General features: G+C 55.1%; 1 protein-coding gene across 1 annotated transcript in view; it reads left to right on the forward strand.

Annotated features, from left to right (window-relative positions):
- Window positions 1-21,928, forward strand: part of NEGR1 (neuronal growth regulator 1) — a 173,234-nt gene that overhangs the window by 104,380 nt on the left and 46,926 nt on the right. The window contains exons 4-5 of the mRNA XM_084211542.1: window positions 1,538-1,669; window positions 18,941-19,061. Of these exons, the coding sequence (XP_084067668.1) occupies window positions 1,538-1,669; window positions 18,941-19,061 (253 nt within the window). The remainder of the gene's footprint in view (window positions 1-1,537; window positions 1,670-18,940; window positions 19,062-21,928) is intronic.

Genomic DNA, 21,928 nt, shown 5'->3' on the forward strand with positions numbered 1-21,928 from the left:
TTTCCCCCTCCTTCCAGAGCCAGCCAAGCCCAGGCTGGTGCAGATGCACCAATAATTCACCCCTTGATGGCCACCACATAACAGCTCTGCCCTGTCCCCGCTGCCCTGGTGGGCTTTTCCCAAAGGCACAGTTATTAACAGCCAATTAAAGGCTTTCAGGCTGGGAAAACACTTCCAGCAAGGCTTTTAAACCCTCAGACCTATAATTTCCAGCACCTGTGGTGGTGGCTGCTGTGAGAGGCTGCGCTGCAGTAATGAGAGCACCGGACTTTTCTGGGGTTTGTGACGTGGTGAGCGCCTTGTGAGGAACCCAAACCCGTTAGCTGGCCATGGAGGAGCTGGGAGCACAGCTGGGAGCACAGCTGGGAGCACAGCTGGGAGCAGGGAGCAGCTCCAGGTGAGGGACACCAAACACTCCCTGCAGGTGGGAACAGCAGGGGAGGGCTGGGGAAGTGCCTGTGCCCCAGCTCAGGTGGGGACAGGTGTGTTCTGGGACAACTCCTGATGGGTTCCAGTGTTCCTGGAACAATTCCTGATGGGTTCCAGTGTTCCTGGAGCTGGGTCAGGGTCACTGGAGCAATTCCTGATGGGTTCCAGATGAACTGGGTCAGTGTTCCTGGCTGTGAACAATTCCCAGTGGGTTCCAGTTGAGCTGGGCCAGTGCTCCTGGCTCTGAACAATTCCCAGTGGGTTCCAGTTGAGCTGGGCCAGTGCTCCTGGCTCTGAACAATTCCCAGTGGGTTCCAGTTGAGCTGGGCCAGTGCTCCTGGCTCTGAACAATTCCCAGTGGGTTCCAGTTGAGCTGGGCCAGTGCTCCTGGCTCTGAACAATTCCCAGTGGGTTCCAGGGCACGGAGCAGGCTGGACACCAATGTTTCTGTTTGGCTCTCTGTCCTCTCCCAGCAGGGAGATCTCTGCCTGTCCTGGGAATCACTCAGGGACACCCAGATCCCTTTCTTCTCTTTCTTCTGGGTCCTGGGGCCAAGGGGAGCTGTTAATTATTGGGTCCAGTTAATTCTAGGCTGGGATCAGCTGCTCCAGGAGTGGCTTTGGTCCCTGCAGCTGGCCCTGAGCTGTCTTGCAGGGCAGGCTGGGCTCTGCCCGACTGCAAACCACCGGCACTCAGGGATGCTGTGGCAGGAAGGGTGCACTGCTGAGCTGGTTGGGGTTGGAGGGGGTTTACAGCTCATCTTGTCCCCCTGCCATGGCAGGGACACCTTCCCCTGTCCCAGGGTGCTCCAAGCCCCGTCCAGCCTGGCCTGGGACGCTGCCAGGGGCAGCCACAGCTGCTCTGTTCTGTGACACCCATCAGGTACAAATTACTCTGCTCTGTCTCGGGGTTGTTGAGGTTCTCTGTGGAGCTGGGTCAGGAGGGAGCCTCTGGCCAGCTCCAGGAGTCTGGGGGGTTTCAGCTCCCCTTGGGGCTGGGGCTGCAGTGGCTGAGTGTGTTGAACTCTCAGGCTGCTGTGCAGATGTTGCACTTGAGGAGGTGTGTGCTCAGCCTGCAGTAATTTCCTTCTGTGGTTGTTTCATTTCAGCCAAGCCCTTTGAGAGTGGGCAGTACCTGGACATCTATGGGATCACCAGGGACCAGGCTGGGGAGTACGAGTGCAGCGCAGAGAACGACGTCTCGGTCCCAGACGTGAAGAAAGTAAAAGTCACAGTAAACTGTAAGTGCTGTTCTTTGTTATTGCCTCAGTGTGGTGCAGAAGGAGAGTCTGCAGCAGCAGGCTGGAGCTGCTGGCTCGGCCACAGGGGCTGAGGGGGCTGTGCTCTGTGGTGGCAGACTCTCGTTCCTGGGTGATGATCTGAGCAGCTGCTGCTGTGGATGTGGGGCTGAGCCCTTCTGGTTTCCCTTGCTGTGCTGGTGCTCTAAGTGATACGAGGAGAGAAGCCCTGCTTGGGTCCTTGGAAGGGGCCTGACCTCCCTGCAGTCATGCTGCAGGCAGAGGGACACGGCTCTGGGGACCCTGCTGGGTGCTGGGGACACCAGCAGCTCTGACCTGCTGGCATCTCCTCACCAGGGAGGAGCTCTCAGCTTGGGCCTGAGTCTGATCTGGCACTCAGCGTGCTATGAAATGTTCTTTTTCCCTCCAACATGTGAGAAAACTCAGGCAAGACAATGTGAATAATTTCTCTTGTTCATTCTAACAGTTTTCTTTGGTTAACCTCAATTACTCAGCGTGTGATTTGTTTCTGGTTTTGGAGTCGCTGTGGCAGCTTTGTTGGTCACAAAAATGAGATGTCAGCGTTGTGTGTCCCCCAGAGGCCTTGTCCCAGCTGCTGTGGGCAGCAAAGCCCCTCATCCCCGTCACTCTGTGGCCACTGCTGTCACCTGGGGCATTCCCTGCTGCCCAGCCTGCTCTCGTTCACGCGGGGACAGGGCTCCTGGGGCACAGGGGACAGTGCAGGGAGGGGCTGGATGGTGCTCCAGGGCTCCTTGGGCATGAGGGGACAATGCAGTGGCACTTCATTCCCACAACAAACTGGTACGAGCAAGGCTCTCTCCCCAGAAATTCCATCCTTTTATTTGGTGCCGGAGGACGTGGGTCAGTGGTGCCTTTGGCAGTGCTGGGGGCAGCTTGGACTTGATGTCTTGGGGGGCTTTTCCAACCTAAATGATTCTGTGAGTGCTTTTCCTTGGCTGCTGCTCTCACCCACTCCTGGTGCCAGTCCATGGTGGTGCTCCTGGTGCCAGTCCATGGTGGTTCTACTGGTGCCAATCCATGGTTGTGCTCCTGGTGCCATTCCAAGGCTCCACTCCTGGTGCTCTTCCATTACTATTCCTGGTGCCATTCCATGGCTCCACTCCTGGTGCCAGTCCATTATTGTGTTCCTGGTGCCCTTCCATGACTATTCCTGGTGCCATTCCAGGGCTCCACTCCTGGAGCAGGGAGGTGCTGGCACATGGATGTCCACGGCACAGAGAAGCTGTTCAGTCACCCAGGCAGGGACACAGAAATGACCAGGTTTGAATGAGTCTGTGAAATTCACGTTTCTGGGCTGGGCAGCTCGCAGCCCTGCACAGACACAGAGCTCCTGGCACACGTGGGGGCTCTAATGACTTACAGGGGGGTTCATTACTCTGCTTGATCCACCAGCAGCTGCATTTTCTACTCAATTTATGTCTGTCCTCCCTAATTTCCCTTGGAAAAAAGGGTGGCCTGAGAATCTGCCTGAATCCCAAAAGGCTGGGGGTGCAGGAAAGGAGAGGAGCCACTGAAGCTGCTGGGTGGTGCTGAAGGAGGGCTCCACCAAATCAAGTTAAAATAGATAAGACGTAATCCAATTTCATTTCACAAGTAAATCCTATTAGCATTTTCCATTACATTTTGCAAAGCAAATACTGATTTATAGATTATAATATTGAACCCTGCTTTGAATGAACCAGTGTCTGGATTTAATGTGTCATCTGAAAGCTGCTCTGAAACTCTCCAGGTGCTACTGTCACTTTGCTCGTTCTCTCCTGCTCTATTACTGTCATGCTTGAAAAATATTAAAGGCAGCTGCTAAATCCTAGAATTTCCAGTAGAGCTGAGGCCACAGCGAGGGGATGAGGAATGGGATGTGTGCCTCAGGAAACTGGCATTTATTTGCATTTATTTCAAAGTGTCAGCTGTCTAAATAAATAGAAAATGTGGATTTAAAGTGGAGTGGCACTGCAGAATTCCCTTTTGTTAGGATAGCCCAGGCTGAGGGTCAGTTTGCCTGTAATTGTACCTTGGACAGCTCAGTTGCAGCTGAGCTGTCAGACCTGACTGAATCCAGATCCGGTGGCTTGGGGAGGGAAAGGACATTTTTGAACTCGTTCCTGGGTAGTTTTGTCCAGTTTTCAGACTCCTTTCTCCATTTCCCTGGATGATTTCGGGGTCGTCACCTCTGGTGTTGTGTCCCTGAGCCCTGCCCAGCAGCAGCCCCAGGGCTGGTGCCCAGGTGGGAGCAGAGCAGGAGCAGGGCTGGGCACACCTGTGCCCACCTGAGCCCAAAACAAAGGATTGGGGTCACTGGGTTGGTGAAATCTTGTGTTTGGAATGATCCTGTCCCAGAGCCTGGCAATGCTCTCAGGAAAAGGGTGACCATGATCCTCATGGATCCCCCCAGCTCAGCAGATTCTGTGATTTAACCCTTTCCTTTTCATGCACGTGTTTTGTGTCCTTCAGCAAATCATCTCCGTTTGGGTTTGGGGGGCTTTATTCCCAACATTATGGGGTTTTCCTGTGCCTCTGGAGCCTGGGTCTGTGTGCTGGGAGCAGGTTCCACGTCCCCTGGGACCCTGGGTGGACATCCCAGCCCTCCCAGGAGCCCCCAGCCAGCCCAGTGGGGCTGGGGGGTCTGTCCCAAAGGCAGATCCTGTGCCCTTCCCCTGGGATGCTGTGATCAGGAATTTCTCTGGGATGCTTTGATCAGGGATTTCTCTGGGATGCTTTGATAAGGCATTTCTGGCAGTGGGGTTTTTCTGGTGCAGGGATGTGTGAGTTCTCGCTAGGAATTTTAAGTGGGGTGTTTGTTTTCGCTTGGCCAGGCCGGGCTGTGCTGAACAGCTCCCCTCATTAGCATTTCTCCCCTCATTAGCATTTCTCCCCTCATTAGCATTTCTTCGAAGGCTCCTCACTGTTGCTATGGTGCTTTGCATAACATTATGGATAATGCTCCGATTTTACTTTGAAATCAGACATCCTGTACAAGCCACGCCGGCCTAATTAAATCTGTAACCTTAAATCTCCTGGGGAAAAACACTGCAGGACTTGGGGGCTTGCTGGGCTGCCAGTCCCTTGGACATGTCACTGAGCCTTTTCCCAGGAGGAGTGACCCCTTCCTGACCTAGGATCAGCATTTCCTGGGCAAGGTCTGCAGGCTGGATTCAAGGAGGAAAATTGCCTGGGTTAAATGATTAAGTATGAAGGCAAAGCTCACATATTTCCTGGAGGTCTCTCAGTCCTCCTCTGCTTTGGCACCAAGTATAAAAGTGCTCAGAGCAATTTAATTTTAATTTCCACTTTCCTCTAATAAAAGAGAGGGGAGGAGGGGTCTTCTCTCCAAGCAGAAATCAAGAACTCTGATTCTTTCTGGTTTTAATAGCTCCTGATTTGCAGCTCCATCTTTACATCCCTGACTGAGTTTGGGGTTGGGGTTTTTCTGGAATGGCTCTGGCTGTGCAGGTTGTGCTGGGGGGGCTCTGGCTGTGCAGGTTTTTTGGGAGGGCTCTGGCTGTGCAGGTTTTTTTGGAGGGCTCTGGCTGTGCAGGTTTTTTGGGAGGGCTCTGGCTGTGCAGGTTTTTTGGGAGGGCTCTGGCTGGGCAGGTTTTTGGGAGGGCTCTGGCTGTGCAGGTTTTTTGGGAGGGCTCTGGCTGTGCAGGTTTTTTTGGAGGGCTCTGGCTGTGCAGGTTTTTTGGGAGGGCTCTGGCTGTGCAGGTTTTTTGGGAGGGCTCTGGCTGGGCAGGTTTTTGGGAGGGCTCTGGCTGTGCAGGTTTTTTGGGAGGGCTCTGGCTGTGCAGGTTTTTTGGGAGGGCTCTGGCTGTGCAGGTTTTTTGGGAGGGCTCTGGCTGTGCAGGTTTTTTGGGAGGGCTCTGGCTGTGCAGGTTTTTTGGGAGGGCTCTGGCTGTGCAGGTTTTTTTGGAGGGCTCTGGCTGTGCAGGTTTTTTGGGAGGGCTCTGGCTGTGCAGGTTTTTTTGGAGGGCTCTGGCTGTGCAGGTTTTTTTGGAGGGCTCTGGCTGTGCAGGTTCTGCTGGGAGAGCTCTGGCTGTGCAGGTTTTTGGGAGGGCTCTGGCTGTGCAGGTTTTTCTGGAATGGCTCTGGCTGTGCAGGTTTTTTGGGAGGGCTCTGGCTGTGCAGGTTTTTTGGAGGGCTCTGGCTGTGCAGGTTTTTCAGGAAGGGCTCTGGCTGTGCAGGTTTTTCTGGAATGGCTCTGGCTGTGCAGGTTTTTTGGAAGGGCTCTGGCTGTGCAGGTTTTTCTGGAATGGCTCTGGCTGTGCAGGTTTTTTGGGAGGGCTCTGGCTGTGCAGGTTCTGCTGGGAGAGCTCTGGCTGTGCAGGTTTTTCTGGAGGGCTCTGGCTGTGCAGGTTTTTCAGGAATGGCTCTGGCTGTGCAGGTTTTTGGGAGGGCTCTGGCTGTGCAGGTTTTTCAGGAATGGCTCTGGCTGTGCAGGTTTTTCTGGAGGGCTCTGGCTGTGCAGGTTTTTTGGGAGGGCTCTGGCTGTGCACCTCTGAGGGAGGTGAGGGGGCAGCGCAGCCCTGGGGGAAATTCAGGCTGTGCTTCAAATCAAGGCCAGCACAGCTGGGTTGGGCTGCAGCCACCAGCCAAGGGCTGCCAGAAAAATATTTCAGGTGAAACCAGCGCAAATAACAGGTTTGGGTTGTTGTTTTTTTTACATAAGATAAAAGTCTTTGGAGAATTTCTGCAATCCTATAAATTGGAGGGTTTGTTCATGCACGATGTCATCAGTTGGCTTTTTTGTTTTGGGTTTTTTTGGGGTTTTTTTTTTGCTTTTTGGGTTTTATCTTGTTATTTTTGGTCACCATTAGAACTAAATTGTTATTTAGCTCATTTGCAAGCTGGTCTCATCACTGAGAACCCGTCTGAGCTGTGTGATGTGCTATCTCATAGCAACACAATGAAAAACAGCTCCACCAATTCGATAAGAACTGCTCTGACAACTCAAGCCACCTCCACTGCTGGGTGAGCAGGAATGCTGCTGCTTTGGAGAAAACATTTCCCTTCACTGGTGGGGCAGGAAGCCTCCTGTGAAGCCATGGGTGTCATTTAATGTCCTCCAGGTGTTTTTATTAGCGCTTCAGGAGTCAGATTAAAACAATGGAGTTCAGGTTTGAGCCTGGAGTGCAGCTTGGCTCTTGAATTCCTATTGATTCCTTTGGGGGGAGGTTTGTGCAGAGGTTCTGCCAGCTCTGGGTGGCTCCTGCAGACCCCTGCTCATCCCTGCTGGTGTGGCACTGTGCCAGCACAGCTCCTCCCAGGGGCTTGGCAGGGCCACAGGAGCTGCAGGGTCAGCTCTCAGATCTCCTGAAACACAAGGAGATGCTTTGCACCTTCAAGAGAAACCTCTGCTTGCTCTGCCAGGGGGTGTTGGTTGGGAGCCAGTGGTGCCAGGGTGGGACAGTTGTGCCAGGACAGTGAGTGCTGCTATCCCCAGGTGTGCAGGGACAGCGACTGCTGCTGTCCCCAGGGTGGGACAGGTGTGCAGGGACAGTGAGTGCTGCTGTCCCCAGGGTGCCAGGTGTGCCAGGACAGTGAGTGCTGCTGTCCCCAGGGTGCCAGGTGTGCCAGGACAGTGAGTCCTGCTGTCCCCAGGGTGGGACAGGTGTGCCAGGACAGTGAGTCCTGCTGTCCCCAGGGTGGGACAGGTGTGCCAGGACAGTGAGTGCTGCTGTCCCCAGGGTGCCAGGTGTGCCAGGGCAGTGAGTCCTGCTGTCCCCAGGGTGGGACAGGTGTGCCAGGACAGTGAGTGCTGCTGTCCCTTCAAAGCCAAAGGAAGGTTCTGGTGGGACTCTGGACACCTGGGGTCTGCTGGAGCCCCTCCTGCCCCTCCTGGGGCAGCAGGAACGTGCTCCTCTGCAGGAACGTGCTCCTCTGCAGGAACGTGCTCCTCTGCAGGGATTTGCTCCTGGGTGTGCAGCTGCCCTCCTCCCAGGGGTGCTGAGGTCCCCAGGCTGGGTGTGGAGCCCCCAGCCCCAGGGGCTGAGCAGGAGCTCCTGGCAGCCAGCCCTGCCTGCAGCAGGTGCCTCTTCCCTCTGCCAGCCCCTGGCCTCCAGGTGATCCCACTCGAAGCACCAGCCTGGGAAAATGGAAGCTTTAATGGAAATGAGTCATCTCCAAAGAGCTGCTGCGTTTGAAGCAGCAATTTGGAGCAGAGCTGTGTTAGACTCCGGGCTAGAGCCAAAATTAATGGAGAGCTCTCCAGCTTCCAGGAGTGTTCCCCTGCCCAGATCGCTCTTCAGCAAAAACAATTACTTAAAATATTTCCTAACAGTCAACAGACTGCAAAGCAATATTTCTGCCTGGGCCTGCATTGTCCCTGGCTGCTGTGGGGCCAGGCTCAGGCCCCCCTGTCCCTTGCAGAGCCTTTGAGGTGACGGCCACAGGGTCTGAGTGCAGCTGCTGGGGCCACAAAAGGCCAGGCCTGAGCAGTGTCAGCCTAGTGCAGCTCTCCATCCCTTGATATTTCTTTTCATGTTTGTTTTTTTTGTTTTTTATCCCAGTAATTGAAATGGTTCTGCACTAGGAATGTGCTGTAATGACATTACTGCAACCTGATTTTTCCTGGGGCTCAAGTACCTGCTGTGGTAGCAAAGGTGTGGTGGAGGCAGCAGATGGGAGCCACAGGAGCTTTGAGAAGTCCCCTCTTGCTTTTGTGGTTCAAAAGAGAGCTGTGCTGTGGATGCAAAAGAGAGGAAAACTTCCAGCATCGCTCCTCTGGCACCAGGATCCGTGAAGCTGCCTCTCCTCTGCTCTCCCCAGACAAAACCGAGGTGCTTTGAGGCTGGAGGGCCCTTTTGTGCAGCTCAGAGTGCAGAGCAAGCCCAGCCTCTGTGCTGGAAGGTGGAAGGTGGAAGGTGGAAGGTGGAAGGGGGTGCCCCAGGCACGGCCAGGACCACCACAGACCCCGTGGTGCTGGCTGGGAGAGTCACTGCTGGACTGGGAGAGTTCATTCCCTTGGGACAATTCCCTCCAGAATGCTCCATTCCAGTGCACTGGAGCAAAACCCTCTGACATGGGGGATGTGGCATGTGGGATGTGGCATGGGGGATGTGGCATGGGGGATGTGACATGTGGGATGTGACATGTGGGATGTGACATGTGGGATGTGCCACCTTCCCCATCCTCTGTGCTCCTGTCCCGGGGCAGGCAGAGCTCAGGGCTGCTCCTGAGGCAGCAATTCCCTGAGCAGGGAGCTGCCAGGGCAGGCCAGCCCTGCACCCAGGCGTGTGTGGGGATCTGCTGGCCCTTCCTGAGGGACAGGTGTGTCCCAAGGACACGAAGCCATCCCCTGGGATGAGGCTGGCACGCTCCTGGAGCCCGGCACTGCCTCTCCCAGGCGGGCAAACCCTGCCAGAGCCACACCCAGGGGAATCCTTCAGCCCCATTTTCAAGTTTCGGTTTTATTTTATTGCCCAGACTCTTCCCCGAGTGAAAGCTCTCCTGCTCCCAGCAGAGCCCCCGAGGCCGTGGCTCTGGTGTGCCACTGTCACCTCCCAGCAGAGCTGAGCCCTTCCCACCAGCTCTCACCTGCCAGCAGGGCAGGGGAGGGCCAGCCCAGCCCTCCCTTTATGTGAACTGCACTTCTTTTTAATGCAGAGCAAGAGCTTCGAGACCTTTCATGGCTCCCTCTCGTTCTCCATGAGCTACATATGTACATCAGCTCCAACACTCTGTCAGGGAACAGGGGTTTTCAATCAAAAAGACTGTCAGGAAAGCTGATTCACTAACAAGAAAGCTGTCAAGCTGTGACAGCTGCTGTCTTTGCAACCCCAAACAATCTGTTCAGCGCTAACTGTGACTTATGCTTGCATTTATTACGGAGCAGTAATGAGTGCTGGCCCTGGGCTCACCTGGCTGCCGTGGGGATGGGCTCCCAGCGAGCTGGGTGGGAGCCTGTGCTGCAGAACCACCCTGCCTCCTGAGCCCAAACCCCTGCCAGCCCTCTCCCAGCTTCGGGGCTCCCTGTGGGGCTGGGGGCTCCGTTCCTGCTGGGAGCTGACCAGAGTGGGATCCCTGATTGCCCCCTCGGTGCTGCATCACGGATTGCAGCTCAAACACAAAGTGTTTATCCAATGTGCTCCATCATGGATTGCAGCTCAAACACAAAGTGTTTATCCAATGTGCTCCATCATGGATTGCAGCTCAAACACAAAGTGTTTGTCCAATGTGCTCCATCATGGATTGCAGCTCAAACACAAAGTGTTCATCCAATGTGCTCCATCATGGATTGCAGCTCAAACACAAAGTGTTTATCCAATGTGCTCCATCATGGATTGCAGCTCAAACACAAAGTGTTTATCCAATGTGCTCCATCATGGATTGCAGCTCAAACACAGTGTTTGTCCAATGTGCCCCATCATGGATTGCAGCTCAAACACAAAGTGTTTATCCAATGTGCCCCATCATGGATTGCAGCTCAAACACAAAGTGTTTGTCCAATGTGCTCCATCATGGATTGCAGCTCAAACACAAAGTGTTTGTCCACAGAAACCAGTGGAGAAATTGGGGCTGGTGCTTGACCATCCCAGCCCCTCAGAGACCACAAGATTCCCATCCTGGGAAGGCAAGGGAAGGCTCAGGCAGGTGCTGCTGTCCAGGTGTCAGCACTCACACTATCAGCCTCTAAAATGGAAAAAGAGCGAGAGCACCTCGACATCTCCCTCAAGCAAAGCCTTCCAGCTCTGCCTCACCATCCTTAAACCTGCTTTGCTGCAGTTCTGGCTGATCATTTCAGGCCTGGCCCGTGACAGAGCTGGGCTGGAGCTGATTCCTGCTCCCTGGATTGCATCCCAGGCCATCCCTCCTGCAGCTCTGCTGAGCCCAGCTCCCTGAGCCCCCTGACCCTGGCTGCTCCAGCTGCACCCAGCCAGCCTGTTCCAGGAGCTGTGCTGTGGGAACCAGGGTGTGTGCCCCTCGGGAGCTCCTGGCTACCTGTGCCCCCAGGTGATCAGGTGAGGCAGTCAGTGCACCAGAGGGCTGCAGGGCGAGCTGGGCTGGGGCGTGTGCTGGTGGCTGTGCCGGTTTGGGGGGCTCACCCTGCCCTGGGGGCACAGCCAGGCCTCACCTGGGCCTTTGGGGCAGGTGCCTTTTCCTGGGAAGGTGCCCCTGGGGTGGTTTGTCCTGCCCTCCCTGCTGCTGTGGGACTGCAGCCGGGCTCTGCCTGCATTCCCCACTTACCCTCAGGGACTTGGCTCCTTGCTCCCAAACTCCCTTCCCTTGGAAAGCCACCAGCTGCTGTAGTTATCTTCTTCTCAACTTTGCTGCCAGAAGATCTCCTTAGTAATTCCTGGAATTGGTTGAAGTCCATTGCTGTTACCTTCCCTGGAGGGAGGGAGGGAAGCAGCAGAGGCCAAGCCTGCTGTGAGTTCCCAGCCAGGCTCGGGGCCAGCTGTCCCTGCTGGCTGGCAGGGCAGTGTGGCAGTGTCCCTGTCCCTCCTGCCTGTCCCCAGTGCCACTCGTTTTCCCTGCCAGCCCCTCTGCAGCAGCCAGTGCTGCTGTGCAGGTGGCCGTGGGGCTGTGTTTGCTCCTGGTGAGGCTGCTGCTGGCCGAGGGGCTCCTGGCTCTCAGGTGCTCCTGTCCCACTTGTCCCCCTCAGATTCCCAAATTCCTGCCAGGGGGCAGTGCCTGGAGCAGAGGGGTTTGTGCACTGGAGCATCCCCCTGGGGCAGAGGGAGTCCCGGCAGCTGGGGCAGAATCACACAGCAGGGACTGTCCGGCCTGGGAGGGACTCACAGGATCATGGATCCATCTCCTGCCTGCCCTGACACCCCAAATCCCCCCTTGACACCCCAAATCCCCCCTGGGCATCCCTGGCAGAGCTGCCCAAACCCTCCTGGAGCTGCTCTGGCAGCCTCGGGGCCGTGCCCATTCCCTGGGGATCTGGGCAGTGCCAGCACCCTCTGGGGATGGACTGTCCCAAAATCCACCCCAAACCCCCCCCCAGCCCAGCTGAGAGTGGGGGCCCTGCCCTGCCCTGGGCTCTGGGGCTGCCCCAGCCCCTCCTGGCTGTGGTGTGAGTGCCCCCAGCCCCTGTTTGACCCCAGAGCCCACGCAGGGACACGAGGTGTGGCTGGAGCTGCGCCCCTGGGGCGCTGCTCAGGGAAGGAAGGGGTTTGTGTTCCCTGCTAGAGCAGCTCCTCCAGTGGGGGATCACACTGCATTTACAGGGCTGCCTTGCAGGGGATGGGGGAGAAAAGTGCCCTGCTGGAGAATAAAGGGATAAAAGAGAGGGAGCAGTGAGCTCACCCCCAAGGGACAGACTCACAAAGCACTTCCTCCAACTTGCCTTTTCTTCTGCAGCTCCCTCTAGGTCTTTGTTTGCTTTGCTGCTTTTTGGGAGGCTTCATTAAGTTCTTTCCTCTTGTTTTTTTTATGTCTGTAAAACAGATTGTCCAGAGTTCCTCTTGGCACCCTATTATTTATTATTTTGTGCTGCTGATGTTGGTCTCCCACCCACATGCCAATCACCTGTGGGTTATCAGCTTTGTGCTCAGCACCAGGATGTTTCCTGTCCAAACCCAGAACTGGCACAGCAGGCAGGGATTTGGGGGGTCCAGTGCAGCCCATGGGCTGGGCTGAGAGAGGAGCACGTTTTGGGGAGCAGATGTGGCATCCCTGTGACGTCCCAGTGGCATTCCCTGAGGCTGCTCCCTCCCGAGGGGATGGCACAATTGTTGAATTAACCCACAAGGGGATGGCACAATTGTTGAATTATTCCACAAGGGGATGGCACAATTGTTGAATTAACCCACCCTGAAAGTACAGGGTTGGTAAAGGGAAGGCCTGAAGGTAAAGGCAAAGCTGAAGGAAGGCATGTTTAGATGGGTATTGGGGATTTGGGAACGGATTCCTGGCTGGGCTGGAATTGCCAGAGCAGCTGTGGCTGCCCTGGATCCCTGGCAGTGCCCAAAACCAGGCTGGACACTGGGAGGTGTCCCTGCCATGGCACTGGGTGGGATTTCAGGTCCCACCCAACCCAAACCAGCCTGGGATTCAGCAAAAAGCCCCAAAGAGACCCTGTGTTCCACCCAGAAGTGAATTCTTCCCCCCACCTCCTGCGTTTGCACGTACAATTTATGGAAATGTGCGTGCCAGGATGGCAGTGAGTCCAGATCCTGGTAAGTCATGGAGCAAAGCTGGAATAAATCAGCCTGTAACTTGCTGAGCCCAGTGGTTGTTCCAGTCGTGCCTCTCAAATGTTTCTGCACGGCAGAGAAGGCTCTGACATGAGGAGCCATTATCAAAGCACTCCATTAATCTGGGCAGAGGGAGGGCTGCTGCGCTGAATAAATTAGAAAAATTAAATAATGCAGAGTGTCGAAAGCCCATCTTAATTATTTAAAGTACAAGTAGCACTGTCTGGCTTGTTACTGCGTTGGTAAAACACTCGGAGGGTGCATATACAGAAAGGAATATATTTGAATATTGCTGATATCTGTTCTTCTGAGCACAAAACACATCTCAGAAAACCTGTTCTCTTACCTGGAATTTTTTATCTTAACACCCCGGAAAGCAATTTCACTAACAAAAGATGGCATTAGGATGCCAAATTAAAAGCTGATGAAAACAGGGAAAATAAAAGATCTTTTTTTTTCTTGACATTTACAATTAATGCCACAGAAATGTTGGTTTAATCAGACAATATGGGGGCTCACAAAGGTGAAATTGGAAGTTTCCAGCCCTGAATGCTCCTGTAAAAGTTAATAAATTCAGCTCGTAATCATCATGCACATGCTAGTTATAATAATTTACTGTCCATACCAAATCTTTATAAGCATTGTAATTAAATATAAAATGCACATTAGAATTATAATGAGTAATTAGGACAACATAACTAACGTGCCTAAAAGTCCCGAAGCTCATTAAAATGTTAAAAGAGGAGCCCTGCTGGAGCTGGAGCACTCCTGTGCCTGGGAATGCCCCGGCTCTGGCTCTTCCTTGGACACCTGGATGGAGATGGAGATGGTTGGGATGGGCCAGGTCCCACAGCCTTTGGGCTGGTTTGAGCAGACCCTCAGGGGTTAGGTTTGGGTTTCTGGAGGTGTTGGGGGGCTCAGAGCCGGGGACTGGTTTGGGTTGGGACAGACCCTAAAGCCCAGCTCACCCCACCCTGCCTGTCCATAGCCCAGCTCCCGTTCAGCCTGGGCTCTGCTCTGGGTGGGGGACACCCGTGGGGGTCCCTCGTGGTGACACCGAGCCCCTGGGGACACCTGGGGACACCTGGGGACACCTGGGGACACCTGGGGACACCTGGGGACAGCTGGCACCAGCTCCAGGCCCAGCTCTCCTCCCTTCTGCTGCGGGGTGCACACACAGATCCATGTTTTGGGGACACTGAGTGTGAGAGGTGGCCAGGGCCAGCTGTCCCCAGCCCTGTCCCCGGGGACAGACGTGCGGGACATCGGGGGCGCTCCGTGGGGCTGAGCCCCCACCCCAAAAGCTTTCCCAGCCAGGCCCTTACAGCCCTCGGGGAAATTGCCCCCGAGCAGTTCCTGGAACTCGTTTCCAAGGCTGAAATTAGGCTTTATTTAAAGTGCCCTGCTCGGCAGGGACGAGCCACGGGAGGGGACTGAACAAGGAGCCACCGTGGGGACAAAAGCCTCCGGGTCTGAGTCACAGGAGCCAGCGCTGCCGACGGGGCAGATAATCACATTTCCCTCTGTCATTTCATTTGACTGTTATTTAGGAGACCCAGAAATGACAAATACATTTTAAATTATCGGTTTTACGCCGGGTTTTCTTGCTGAGATCCCTGTTGGGTTTTATGGCAGCGTCTGATCTGTGGGGATGCCGCTGCCCTGGGAGCTGTGGGGGCTGGCACCCCTTCCCTCCTCCTGCAGCCTCCCTCAGCTCTCCCTCCCAGCCTCGCTCCCTCCTCCTGCTCCCCATCCTTGAGGTGCTCTTTCCCCGCTGTGTGTTTACTGCTGTGGGTGGTGGGCTGTCAGCAGGAATGCCTCCCCTCACAGCTGCCCAGGGGAGCTCCAGCTGTGGTGGTCTGAGGGAGGGCTGAGCTGGGGTCCCACTCATCCCACTCCTCCCTGCAGCCTCGGCTCCTTTCTCACCAAATTTCTGCTCCCTGGTGTTGGTCTCTGCCCGCTGCAGGCAGACCTGGGCAGCGAGGGCGGCGGGTTTGGGGTGTGGGATCTCACCTCAGCTGCTCAGGCTTGCAGGGCTGATGGGTTTGTGGCTCCTTAATTAGTGCTCCAGGAGCACAGCTGCATGCCACGGTTTGTCTTTAGAGTAAAAGCCATAAAATGAGCTGACAGTGATAAATCCAGGAGATGGAGGCTCCAACAATCTCCGCTTTGTGTTTCCATGCCTGCACTAACCAGGGATTTCCTGGAGCAGGGAACATTGATTTCAGTTCTTGTTCCGAACAAACAGGAGCTGAAATCCTCCTCAAAGGGAGATCTGAGAAAATTTCCTCCTCAGAAGTTTTCCAGTAGTTTCCAAGCCAGCAGCAGAGCCTGGAATCGCTTTTTGGAGCTGGGATGCAGCTGGCATCCCCATCCCAGCTGCCCATGAAGCAGCAGTAAGCTGCAGGGTTTTATGCACCAGCTCATCCTGAAACACATTGTCAGGGATGTTCTGCCTTTGTGTAAAAAACAGCCAGCCAAGCAAGACAAAAATATCCCCAAAACACCAGGGAGAAGGTGAGCAGGCTCAGGGGGAAGCAGCAAGGTGGTGCCTCGTAGGAACAGGGGCTTGGGACGTGCCTCAGGCCTTCACTCACCTCTTATTTGCTCTTCCAGTGGTCACATCTTTGACACAGCCTGGGGGAAGGAGTGGGAATGTTTCACTGTCCCTGCTGTTTTTATGGAACAACAAAAACAATCCGTATTTTCTCTCATGCAGATTGTGAAGGAGTCATGCAAATTGCCTATACACAGTATTCTCCCCTTCAGATGTTAATGTTGCTGGGTGAAAGCTAATGGATTTATGGATTGGTTTGCTGCAATCATTGGGTGAGGAAGCTGGAGGCAAGGGCTGAGTCTGAGAGGTGATTGAGGGAGGATGGCAGAGGGAGCAGCAGCTCTGCTTTAACCCCAGGTGAAACTCCCTCTCCCAGGGCAGTTAAAGTCAGGGATTGTGCTGAGTGCTGTGTGTGCTGTCCCTGGCCAGGGCAGCTGCACTCCCAGCAGATTCCCTTCCTGCAGCATGGCACAGAGCCCTGCTCGAGGGGGACGTGCTGTAAGTGCCCTGCAGCTCACAGAACCCATCCCACCCTGTGCCATCAAACACTCCCAGCAGATTCCCTTCCTGCAGCGTGGCACAGAGCCCTGCTCGAGGGGGGACGTGCTGTCAGTGCCCTGCAGCTCCCAGAACCCATCCCACCCTGTGCCATCAAACACTCCCAGCAGATTCCCTTCCTGCAGCGTGGCACAGAGCCCTGCTCGAGGGGGACGTGCTGTGACTGCCCTGCAGCTCCCAGAACCCATCCCACCCTGTGCCATCAAACATCCCAGCAGATTCCCTTCCTGCAGCGTGGCACAGAGCCCTGCTGGGAGGGGGGACGTGGCTGTGACTGCCCTGCAGCTCCCAGAACCCATCCCACCCTGTGCCATCAAACACTCCCAGGGATGGCAAAGGCAGGGCTTGCCCTGGGTGTGGACACGAGAGCTTTGCAGAGCTGGGTGCTGGGGCACTGCCAGGGCAAAGCACACAAAGGAGGGTCCCTCAGAAGGGTCTGGGATGATCCACATGGGATTTGGGAACGCAGAGGGCAGGGCAAAGGACAGGGGTGCAGAGATCAGGTGCACAGGGGCTGAGCAGTGCTCAGCCGTTGAGTATTTCAGATTTACAAAGCGATCAGATGGGGTGACAAATCAGTTTACACTAATTACAGCCACGCTCAGCCACAGAGCTGACACAGCTGTGCCCATCCATAGTCGGCTCACACTCAGGTAAAACCAGGTGTGCACCTGTTTCCAGGGGTGGAAATAGCCTCTCCAAAATCCCCTGTTCCCCAGGGAGATATTCCCATCCCTTGGGGTTTGCACTGGAGGAGGGGGGGCTCACTCAGCACTGCTGCTTTGGGGCTGAAGGTGCTTCCTGTGGCCACCACCAGGTTCCAGCCTGGCCACAGCCCAAGGCAGCCCCTCCTGGGCTTTCTTCCCAGCGTTTCTGAGAGCTCCTGGCAGGGAGGCTCAGCTGGGGTGGTCCCAGGGCCCTTCAGCTCTCGGGTGGTTCAGCTCCCTGGTCTGGGCTGGGGGAGCAGCACCACGATGTGAGGGGAGCAGAGCGAGGCAGGCAGAGCTCCACGGGCCCATAAACACCTTAAAGCAACATCTGGAGAGCTGCTCGGGAAAAAATAAACAGATTTTTATTTATAAGTTATGTGGTTTGGTTTTTACAGCGTTTTGATGATGCACATAAATTATTGTTTAAAACCAGAGGACGTAAAAAGTTCCAGGAGGAGGCAGTTGTTGCCTTTGATAATCTCTTTCCTGAGGAATTTGCTGTGTTTTATTTTCAGCTGGCGGTTCCTTCTGCTGGCAACTGGGAAACCTGACAATTGCTTTTCATCTTTATTTGTGTCTGTAGTTCTAAGCTCAAAAAGTTTATTACTATTTACAGTGTTTACTATTTAAAAAGACAAAATGCACTTACTGAAACAACTCCATACGTGGTGGAATGATGGGAAAGTCACTTTTCTCTGATATTTGTGGTTGGCTCATCATATTAGAGGTTTACTGCTTTAGTTTGAGATCTCAGAGGTTTGGGGGTGTGTGCAGCTGATGCAGGAGATGAGGGGGGCTGGCCCTGGGGACCTGCCACACCCTTGCAGTGACAGCTCCCCCAGTGCTGAGTGCTCAGGATTTAAACACTGACAGCTAATCAAAGAACGCTGCTAGCTGTGGCTGTGTGGGGGGACTGAAAAGCAGCTTTTTGCAGGACTGGATTGCTGTGTCTGTGTTGGGGGACTGAAAAGCAGCTTTTTGCAGGACTGGATTGCAGTGTCTCCGTGTCTCAGCTGGGTTTCCACACCAGGCACACGGAGCAGGATGTGCAGGGTGGGGTGTGCAGTGTGGGGTGTGCAGTGTGGGAAGTGCAATGTGGGATGTGCAGTGTGGGATGGGCACTGTGGGGTGTGCAGTGTGGGATGGGCAGTGGGCATCAGAGCAGGACGTGCAGAGTGGGGTGTGCAGTGTGGGGTGTGCAGTGTGGGGTGTGCAATGTGCACCAGGCACACAGAGCAGGATGTGCAGTGTGGGATGTGCAATATGCACCAGGGCAGGATCTGCAGTGTGGGGTGTGCAGAGTGGGGTGTGCAGAGTGGGGTGTGCAGTGTGGGATGTGCAATGTGGGATGTGCAATGTGGGATGTGAACTGTGGGATGTGCAGCGTGGGATGGGCAGTATGGGGTGTGCAGTGTGGGATGTGCAGTGTGGGATGGGCAGTGTGAGATGTGCAGTGTGCACCAGGGCAGGATGTGCAGTGTGGGATGTGAACTGTGCGATGTGCAATATGCACCAGAGCAGGATGTGCAGTGTGGGATGTGCAGTGTGGGATGTGCACTGTGGGATGTGCACTGTGGGATGTGCAGTGTGCACCAGAGCAGGATGTGCAGTGTAGGATGTGCAGTGTAGGATGTGCAGTGTGGGATGTGCAGTGTGGGATGTGCAATATGCACCAGAGCAGGATGTGCAGTGTAGGATGTGCACTGTAGGATGTGCAGTGTAGGATGTGCAGTGTGGGATGTGCAGTGTGCACCAGAGCAGGATGTGAACTGTGGGATGTGCAGTGTGCACCAGGGCAGGATTGCACTGTGGGATGTGCAGTGTGGGATGTGCAGTGTGGGATGGGCAATATGCACCAGAGCAGGATGTGCAGTGTGGGATGTGAACTGTGCGATGTGCAATATGCACCAGAGCAGGATGTGCAGTATGGGATGTGCAGTGTGGGATGTGCAGTGTGGGATGTGCACTGTGGGATGTGCAAGTGTGCACCATGCACACGGAGCAGGATGTGCAGTGTGGGATGTGCACTGTGGGATGTGCAGTGTGGGATTGCAGTGTGCACCAGAGCAGGATGTGAACTGTGGGATGTGCAGTGTGCACCAGGGCAGGATTGCACTGTGGGATGTTTTCCCTCTGTGGGTGCACACAGTGCTAGAACGTGCCTCAAGCTGGAGCGAAGCCCCTGGAGGGGCCGAGAGGAGCAGCGGCGTTGGGTGACCTGCCTGTCCAGATGCCAATGTCCATTTATTTCACAATTCTTATTTTTCAGTCGTCCCCACAATTCAGGAACTTAAATCCAGCGGTGTGATGCTTGGAGGGAACGGCCTGATCCGCTGCGAAGGTGCAGGAGTGCCTGCCCCGCTCTTTGAGTGGTACAAAGGAGAGAGGAAGTAAGTAGCCCCTGCTCGCCCACCCCTCGTGTGCCAGGGCTGCTGCCAGGCTGGGGCTGCCCCGGGGTGCCCATTCCAGCATCTTCCCAGCTCCAGCAGCAGGACTCGGAGCTGCCCCGTGGCCGAGGCTCCTGTCGTGTCAGAGGGGAAATGGCACCAGCCTGAAGTCCCAAGGAGCTGCAGGAGCTCCAGCCCTTGAAGGGTGATAGGCAGAAAAGCTCTGGGAAAACCTGCAAAGAGGATTTCTGTTCAATTTGTCTTCCTCACTTTGAGAGCGAGGCTTTGAGGCAGTGTGAGTGGTGCCCTGGTTGTGTTCCTGGGGTGAGCCCTGCAGGTCGCTGCAGCCAGAGGCTCAGGGGAGCGCTGCACCCTAAAACCTGCCTGTGTTCTGGGTTTGTGTGGGCCCTTGTGGGGCAGCAACAGCATCTCTGCAGAGTGCCCTTTGTTCCCAAGGCAGCTCATTAAACAGGGAGGTGGTTTGCTTTTGGGCAGGCCGTTTTGGCTTACAGCTCTGGGCTTTTGCAGGAGCTCATTTCTCCCGGGCTCACAGGCTGCTGCTGAAGCAGGTGGATATTGTCCCTGGTAGCTGGGAAGCTTTGGGAATTTCCCAGCCTCCGAGCGCTGGGTTTGTCAGCTCGAACATCCCATTAAACCTGGGAGCTGGCAGGAGAATATTAATGACCCTTTTTCACAGAAAGCCATCTGTCAGCTCCTTCCTCAGCTGCTCCCCTCCTGCAGCACGAGCTGCTGTCCTCCTCCCTCTGCTGAGCCATGGCATCCCACCACCTCCTGAAGCTTCTCTTCAGCTGATCCTTCCTGCAAGGGCCAGAGTGTTTCTCTGTGCTGCTGAGATCCCTCTGCAGCCCATTTCCACGGCTGCTGGTGGCTGTGCTGTGCCCACCCCGGGGCTGTTGCAGCACAAACACCCCTTCTGGGGGAGTATTTCAGAGCAGGTTTTGGCTCTCCAGGTGCAATGAGCAGCTCCCAGCATGCTGATCACCTCTCTGCTCCCTGCTGAGCACGTCCAGCGCCGTGGCAGCAGCAGGAGAGGCCAAGGAGAGCATTTCAGGACACCCAGGCTGTGCTTCTGCTCCTGTGCTGCTGGGAAAAGCTCAGCAGGAAAAGCTCTGTCCTGCAGGGTCTTCCTGCTCAAATATGGGGCTAAATCTAGTGCTCCAGCCTTTCAGGAGCTGGGCTCTGCTGATCCTTGGGGGTCCCCTCCAGCTCAGGGCATCCTGTGAGCTCTTGCTGGGGATCTCTGAGCCCCATCCCTTGCAGAAAGGGGGAAATGCCCAGAGGTGGTTTTCATGCTGGTTTTGGATCCAGTGTCTGCCCTCTGCCTCTGGGTGATGGGCAGCCAGCTCAGGGTGAGCACTGGCCAGCTCAGGGTTGTGCTGGCTAGCACAGCACGGGCCGTGGCCAGCTCTGGAGCGGAGCTGAGAAGGCTCAGCTCGCAGAGGGAGCTCACAGGAGCATCTCTGTTACCCTGCAGACAAACTGCAGCTGTGCCCCACAGCTGCATCTGCTCCCTGGAGTGCACACCTTGCTGGGTTCTTGGCTAACACGACAGAGAGGATCCCATTTCTGTCAGATACTCTTGGGCTGGGACTCCTCTTTCTTAGAAATCTGGATGGATTGTTCAATAAATTAGCAGTGGGAGTTAGCCCTGCAATCATAAGTGTGTGTGCACTGTCTGAAACAAGGCTTTTGGGGGCGGAAATTGCATTGTTGTTGCTGAGATTGATGTGAATCCAAAGCACCATTCCCAGGCTCCAGGGATCACCTCATCATAAAATACCCATTAAAGCTAAACACAGAGGCAGTAACAGACTGCACTGAGTTAAAGTTATTGCTCTTGGAGGCAGGGAGGGCTGATTCTGCTAATCACTGACTTCCCAGGAGCTCTGTTCAGTAACTTCCCCCAGGTGCTGGGGAACGGGGTGGGGAGAGCTGGAGAAAATTTGGGGGAGAAGTTAATAAATCATCTCAAAATGGACCTAGAAACATCACATGGTTGGGTTGGAATGGATCTTGAAGTTTATCCCACTCCAACCCCCTGCCCTGGGCAGGGGCATGTTCCACTATGCCAGGGTGCTCCAAGGTGGATCCAGGGGCACTTCCAGGGATGGGGGTCAGAAATGTGTGTGCCTTTGAAGGTTGCTGGGGGCTCCCTTGGAGAGCACCATGGCTTCACTGTGCCAGCTCTGAACCCAGCCTGCTCTCTGGGCTTACAGAAATTAGAACTCAGACGTTAAACAGCCACAGGGAAGAAGCCCAGAAGTCACCCAAATGAAATATTAAAGTATTAATTCCCTTTTCCTTCTCAAAGCAAACAAGACTTACATTTGGAATGACAAAGCTCATTATCATGGCTTCATCAATTATAGCACAGTGCAGGTATTCTGGGATGGAAGGGCCCTGGGGCTGGCACTGGGGGAGCTGGGGATGCCAGGGATCCATCCCTGCCATGAGGAGGGGCTGGCTCTGCCCTGGTGAGGGGCACAGAGCAACGGGGAAGGAGCGTGCAGGGGGGGTGCACACCCCAGGGGCTGCTGTGCACACCCAGAGTGCTATTGTACACCCCCAGAACACTGTCATGCACACCCAGAGTGCTGTTACACACCCCAGAACGCTGCTGTGCACACCCAGAGGGCTGTTACACACCCCCAGGACACTGCTGTGCACACCCAGAGTGCTGCTGTACACCCCAGAACGCTGCTGTGCACACCCAGAGTGCTATTGTACACCCCCAAAACACTGCTTTGCACACCCAGAGTGCTGTTGTACACCCCAGAACGCTGCTGTGCACACCCAGGGTGCTGTTGTACACACCCAGAGTGCTGTTGTACACCCCCAGAACACTGCTG

This window comes from Fringilla coelebs (assembly GCF_963513975.1).
Source record: "Fringilla coelebs genome assembly, chromosome: 9".
Lineage (NCBI taxonomy): Eukaryota > Metazoa > Chordata > Aves > Passeriformes > Fringillidae > Fringilla > Fringilla coelebs.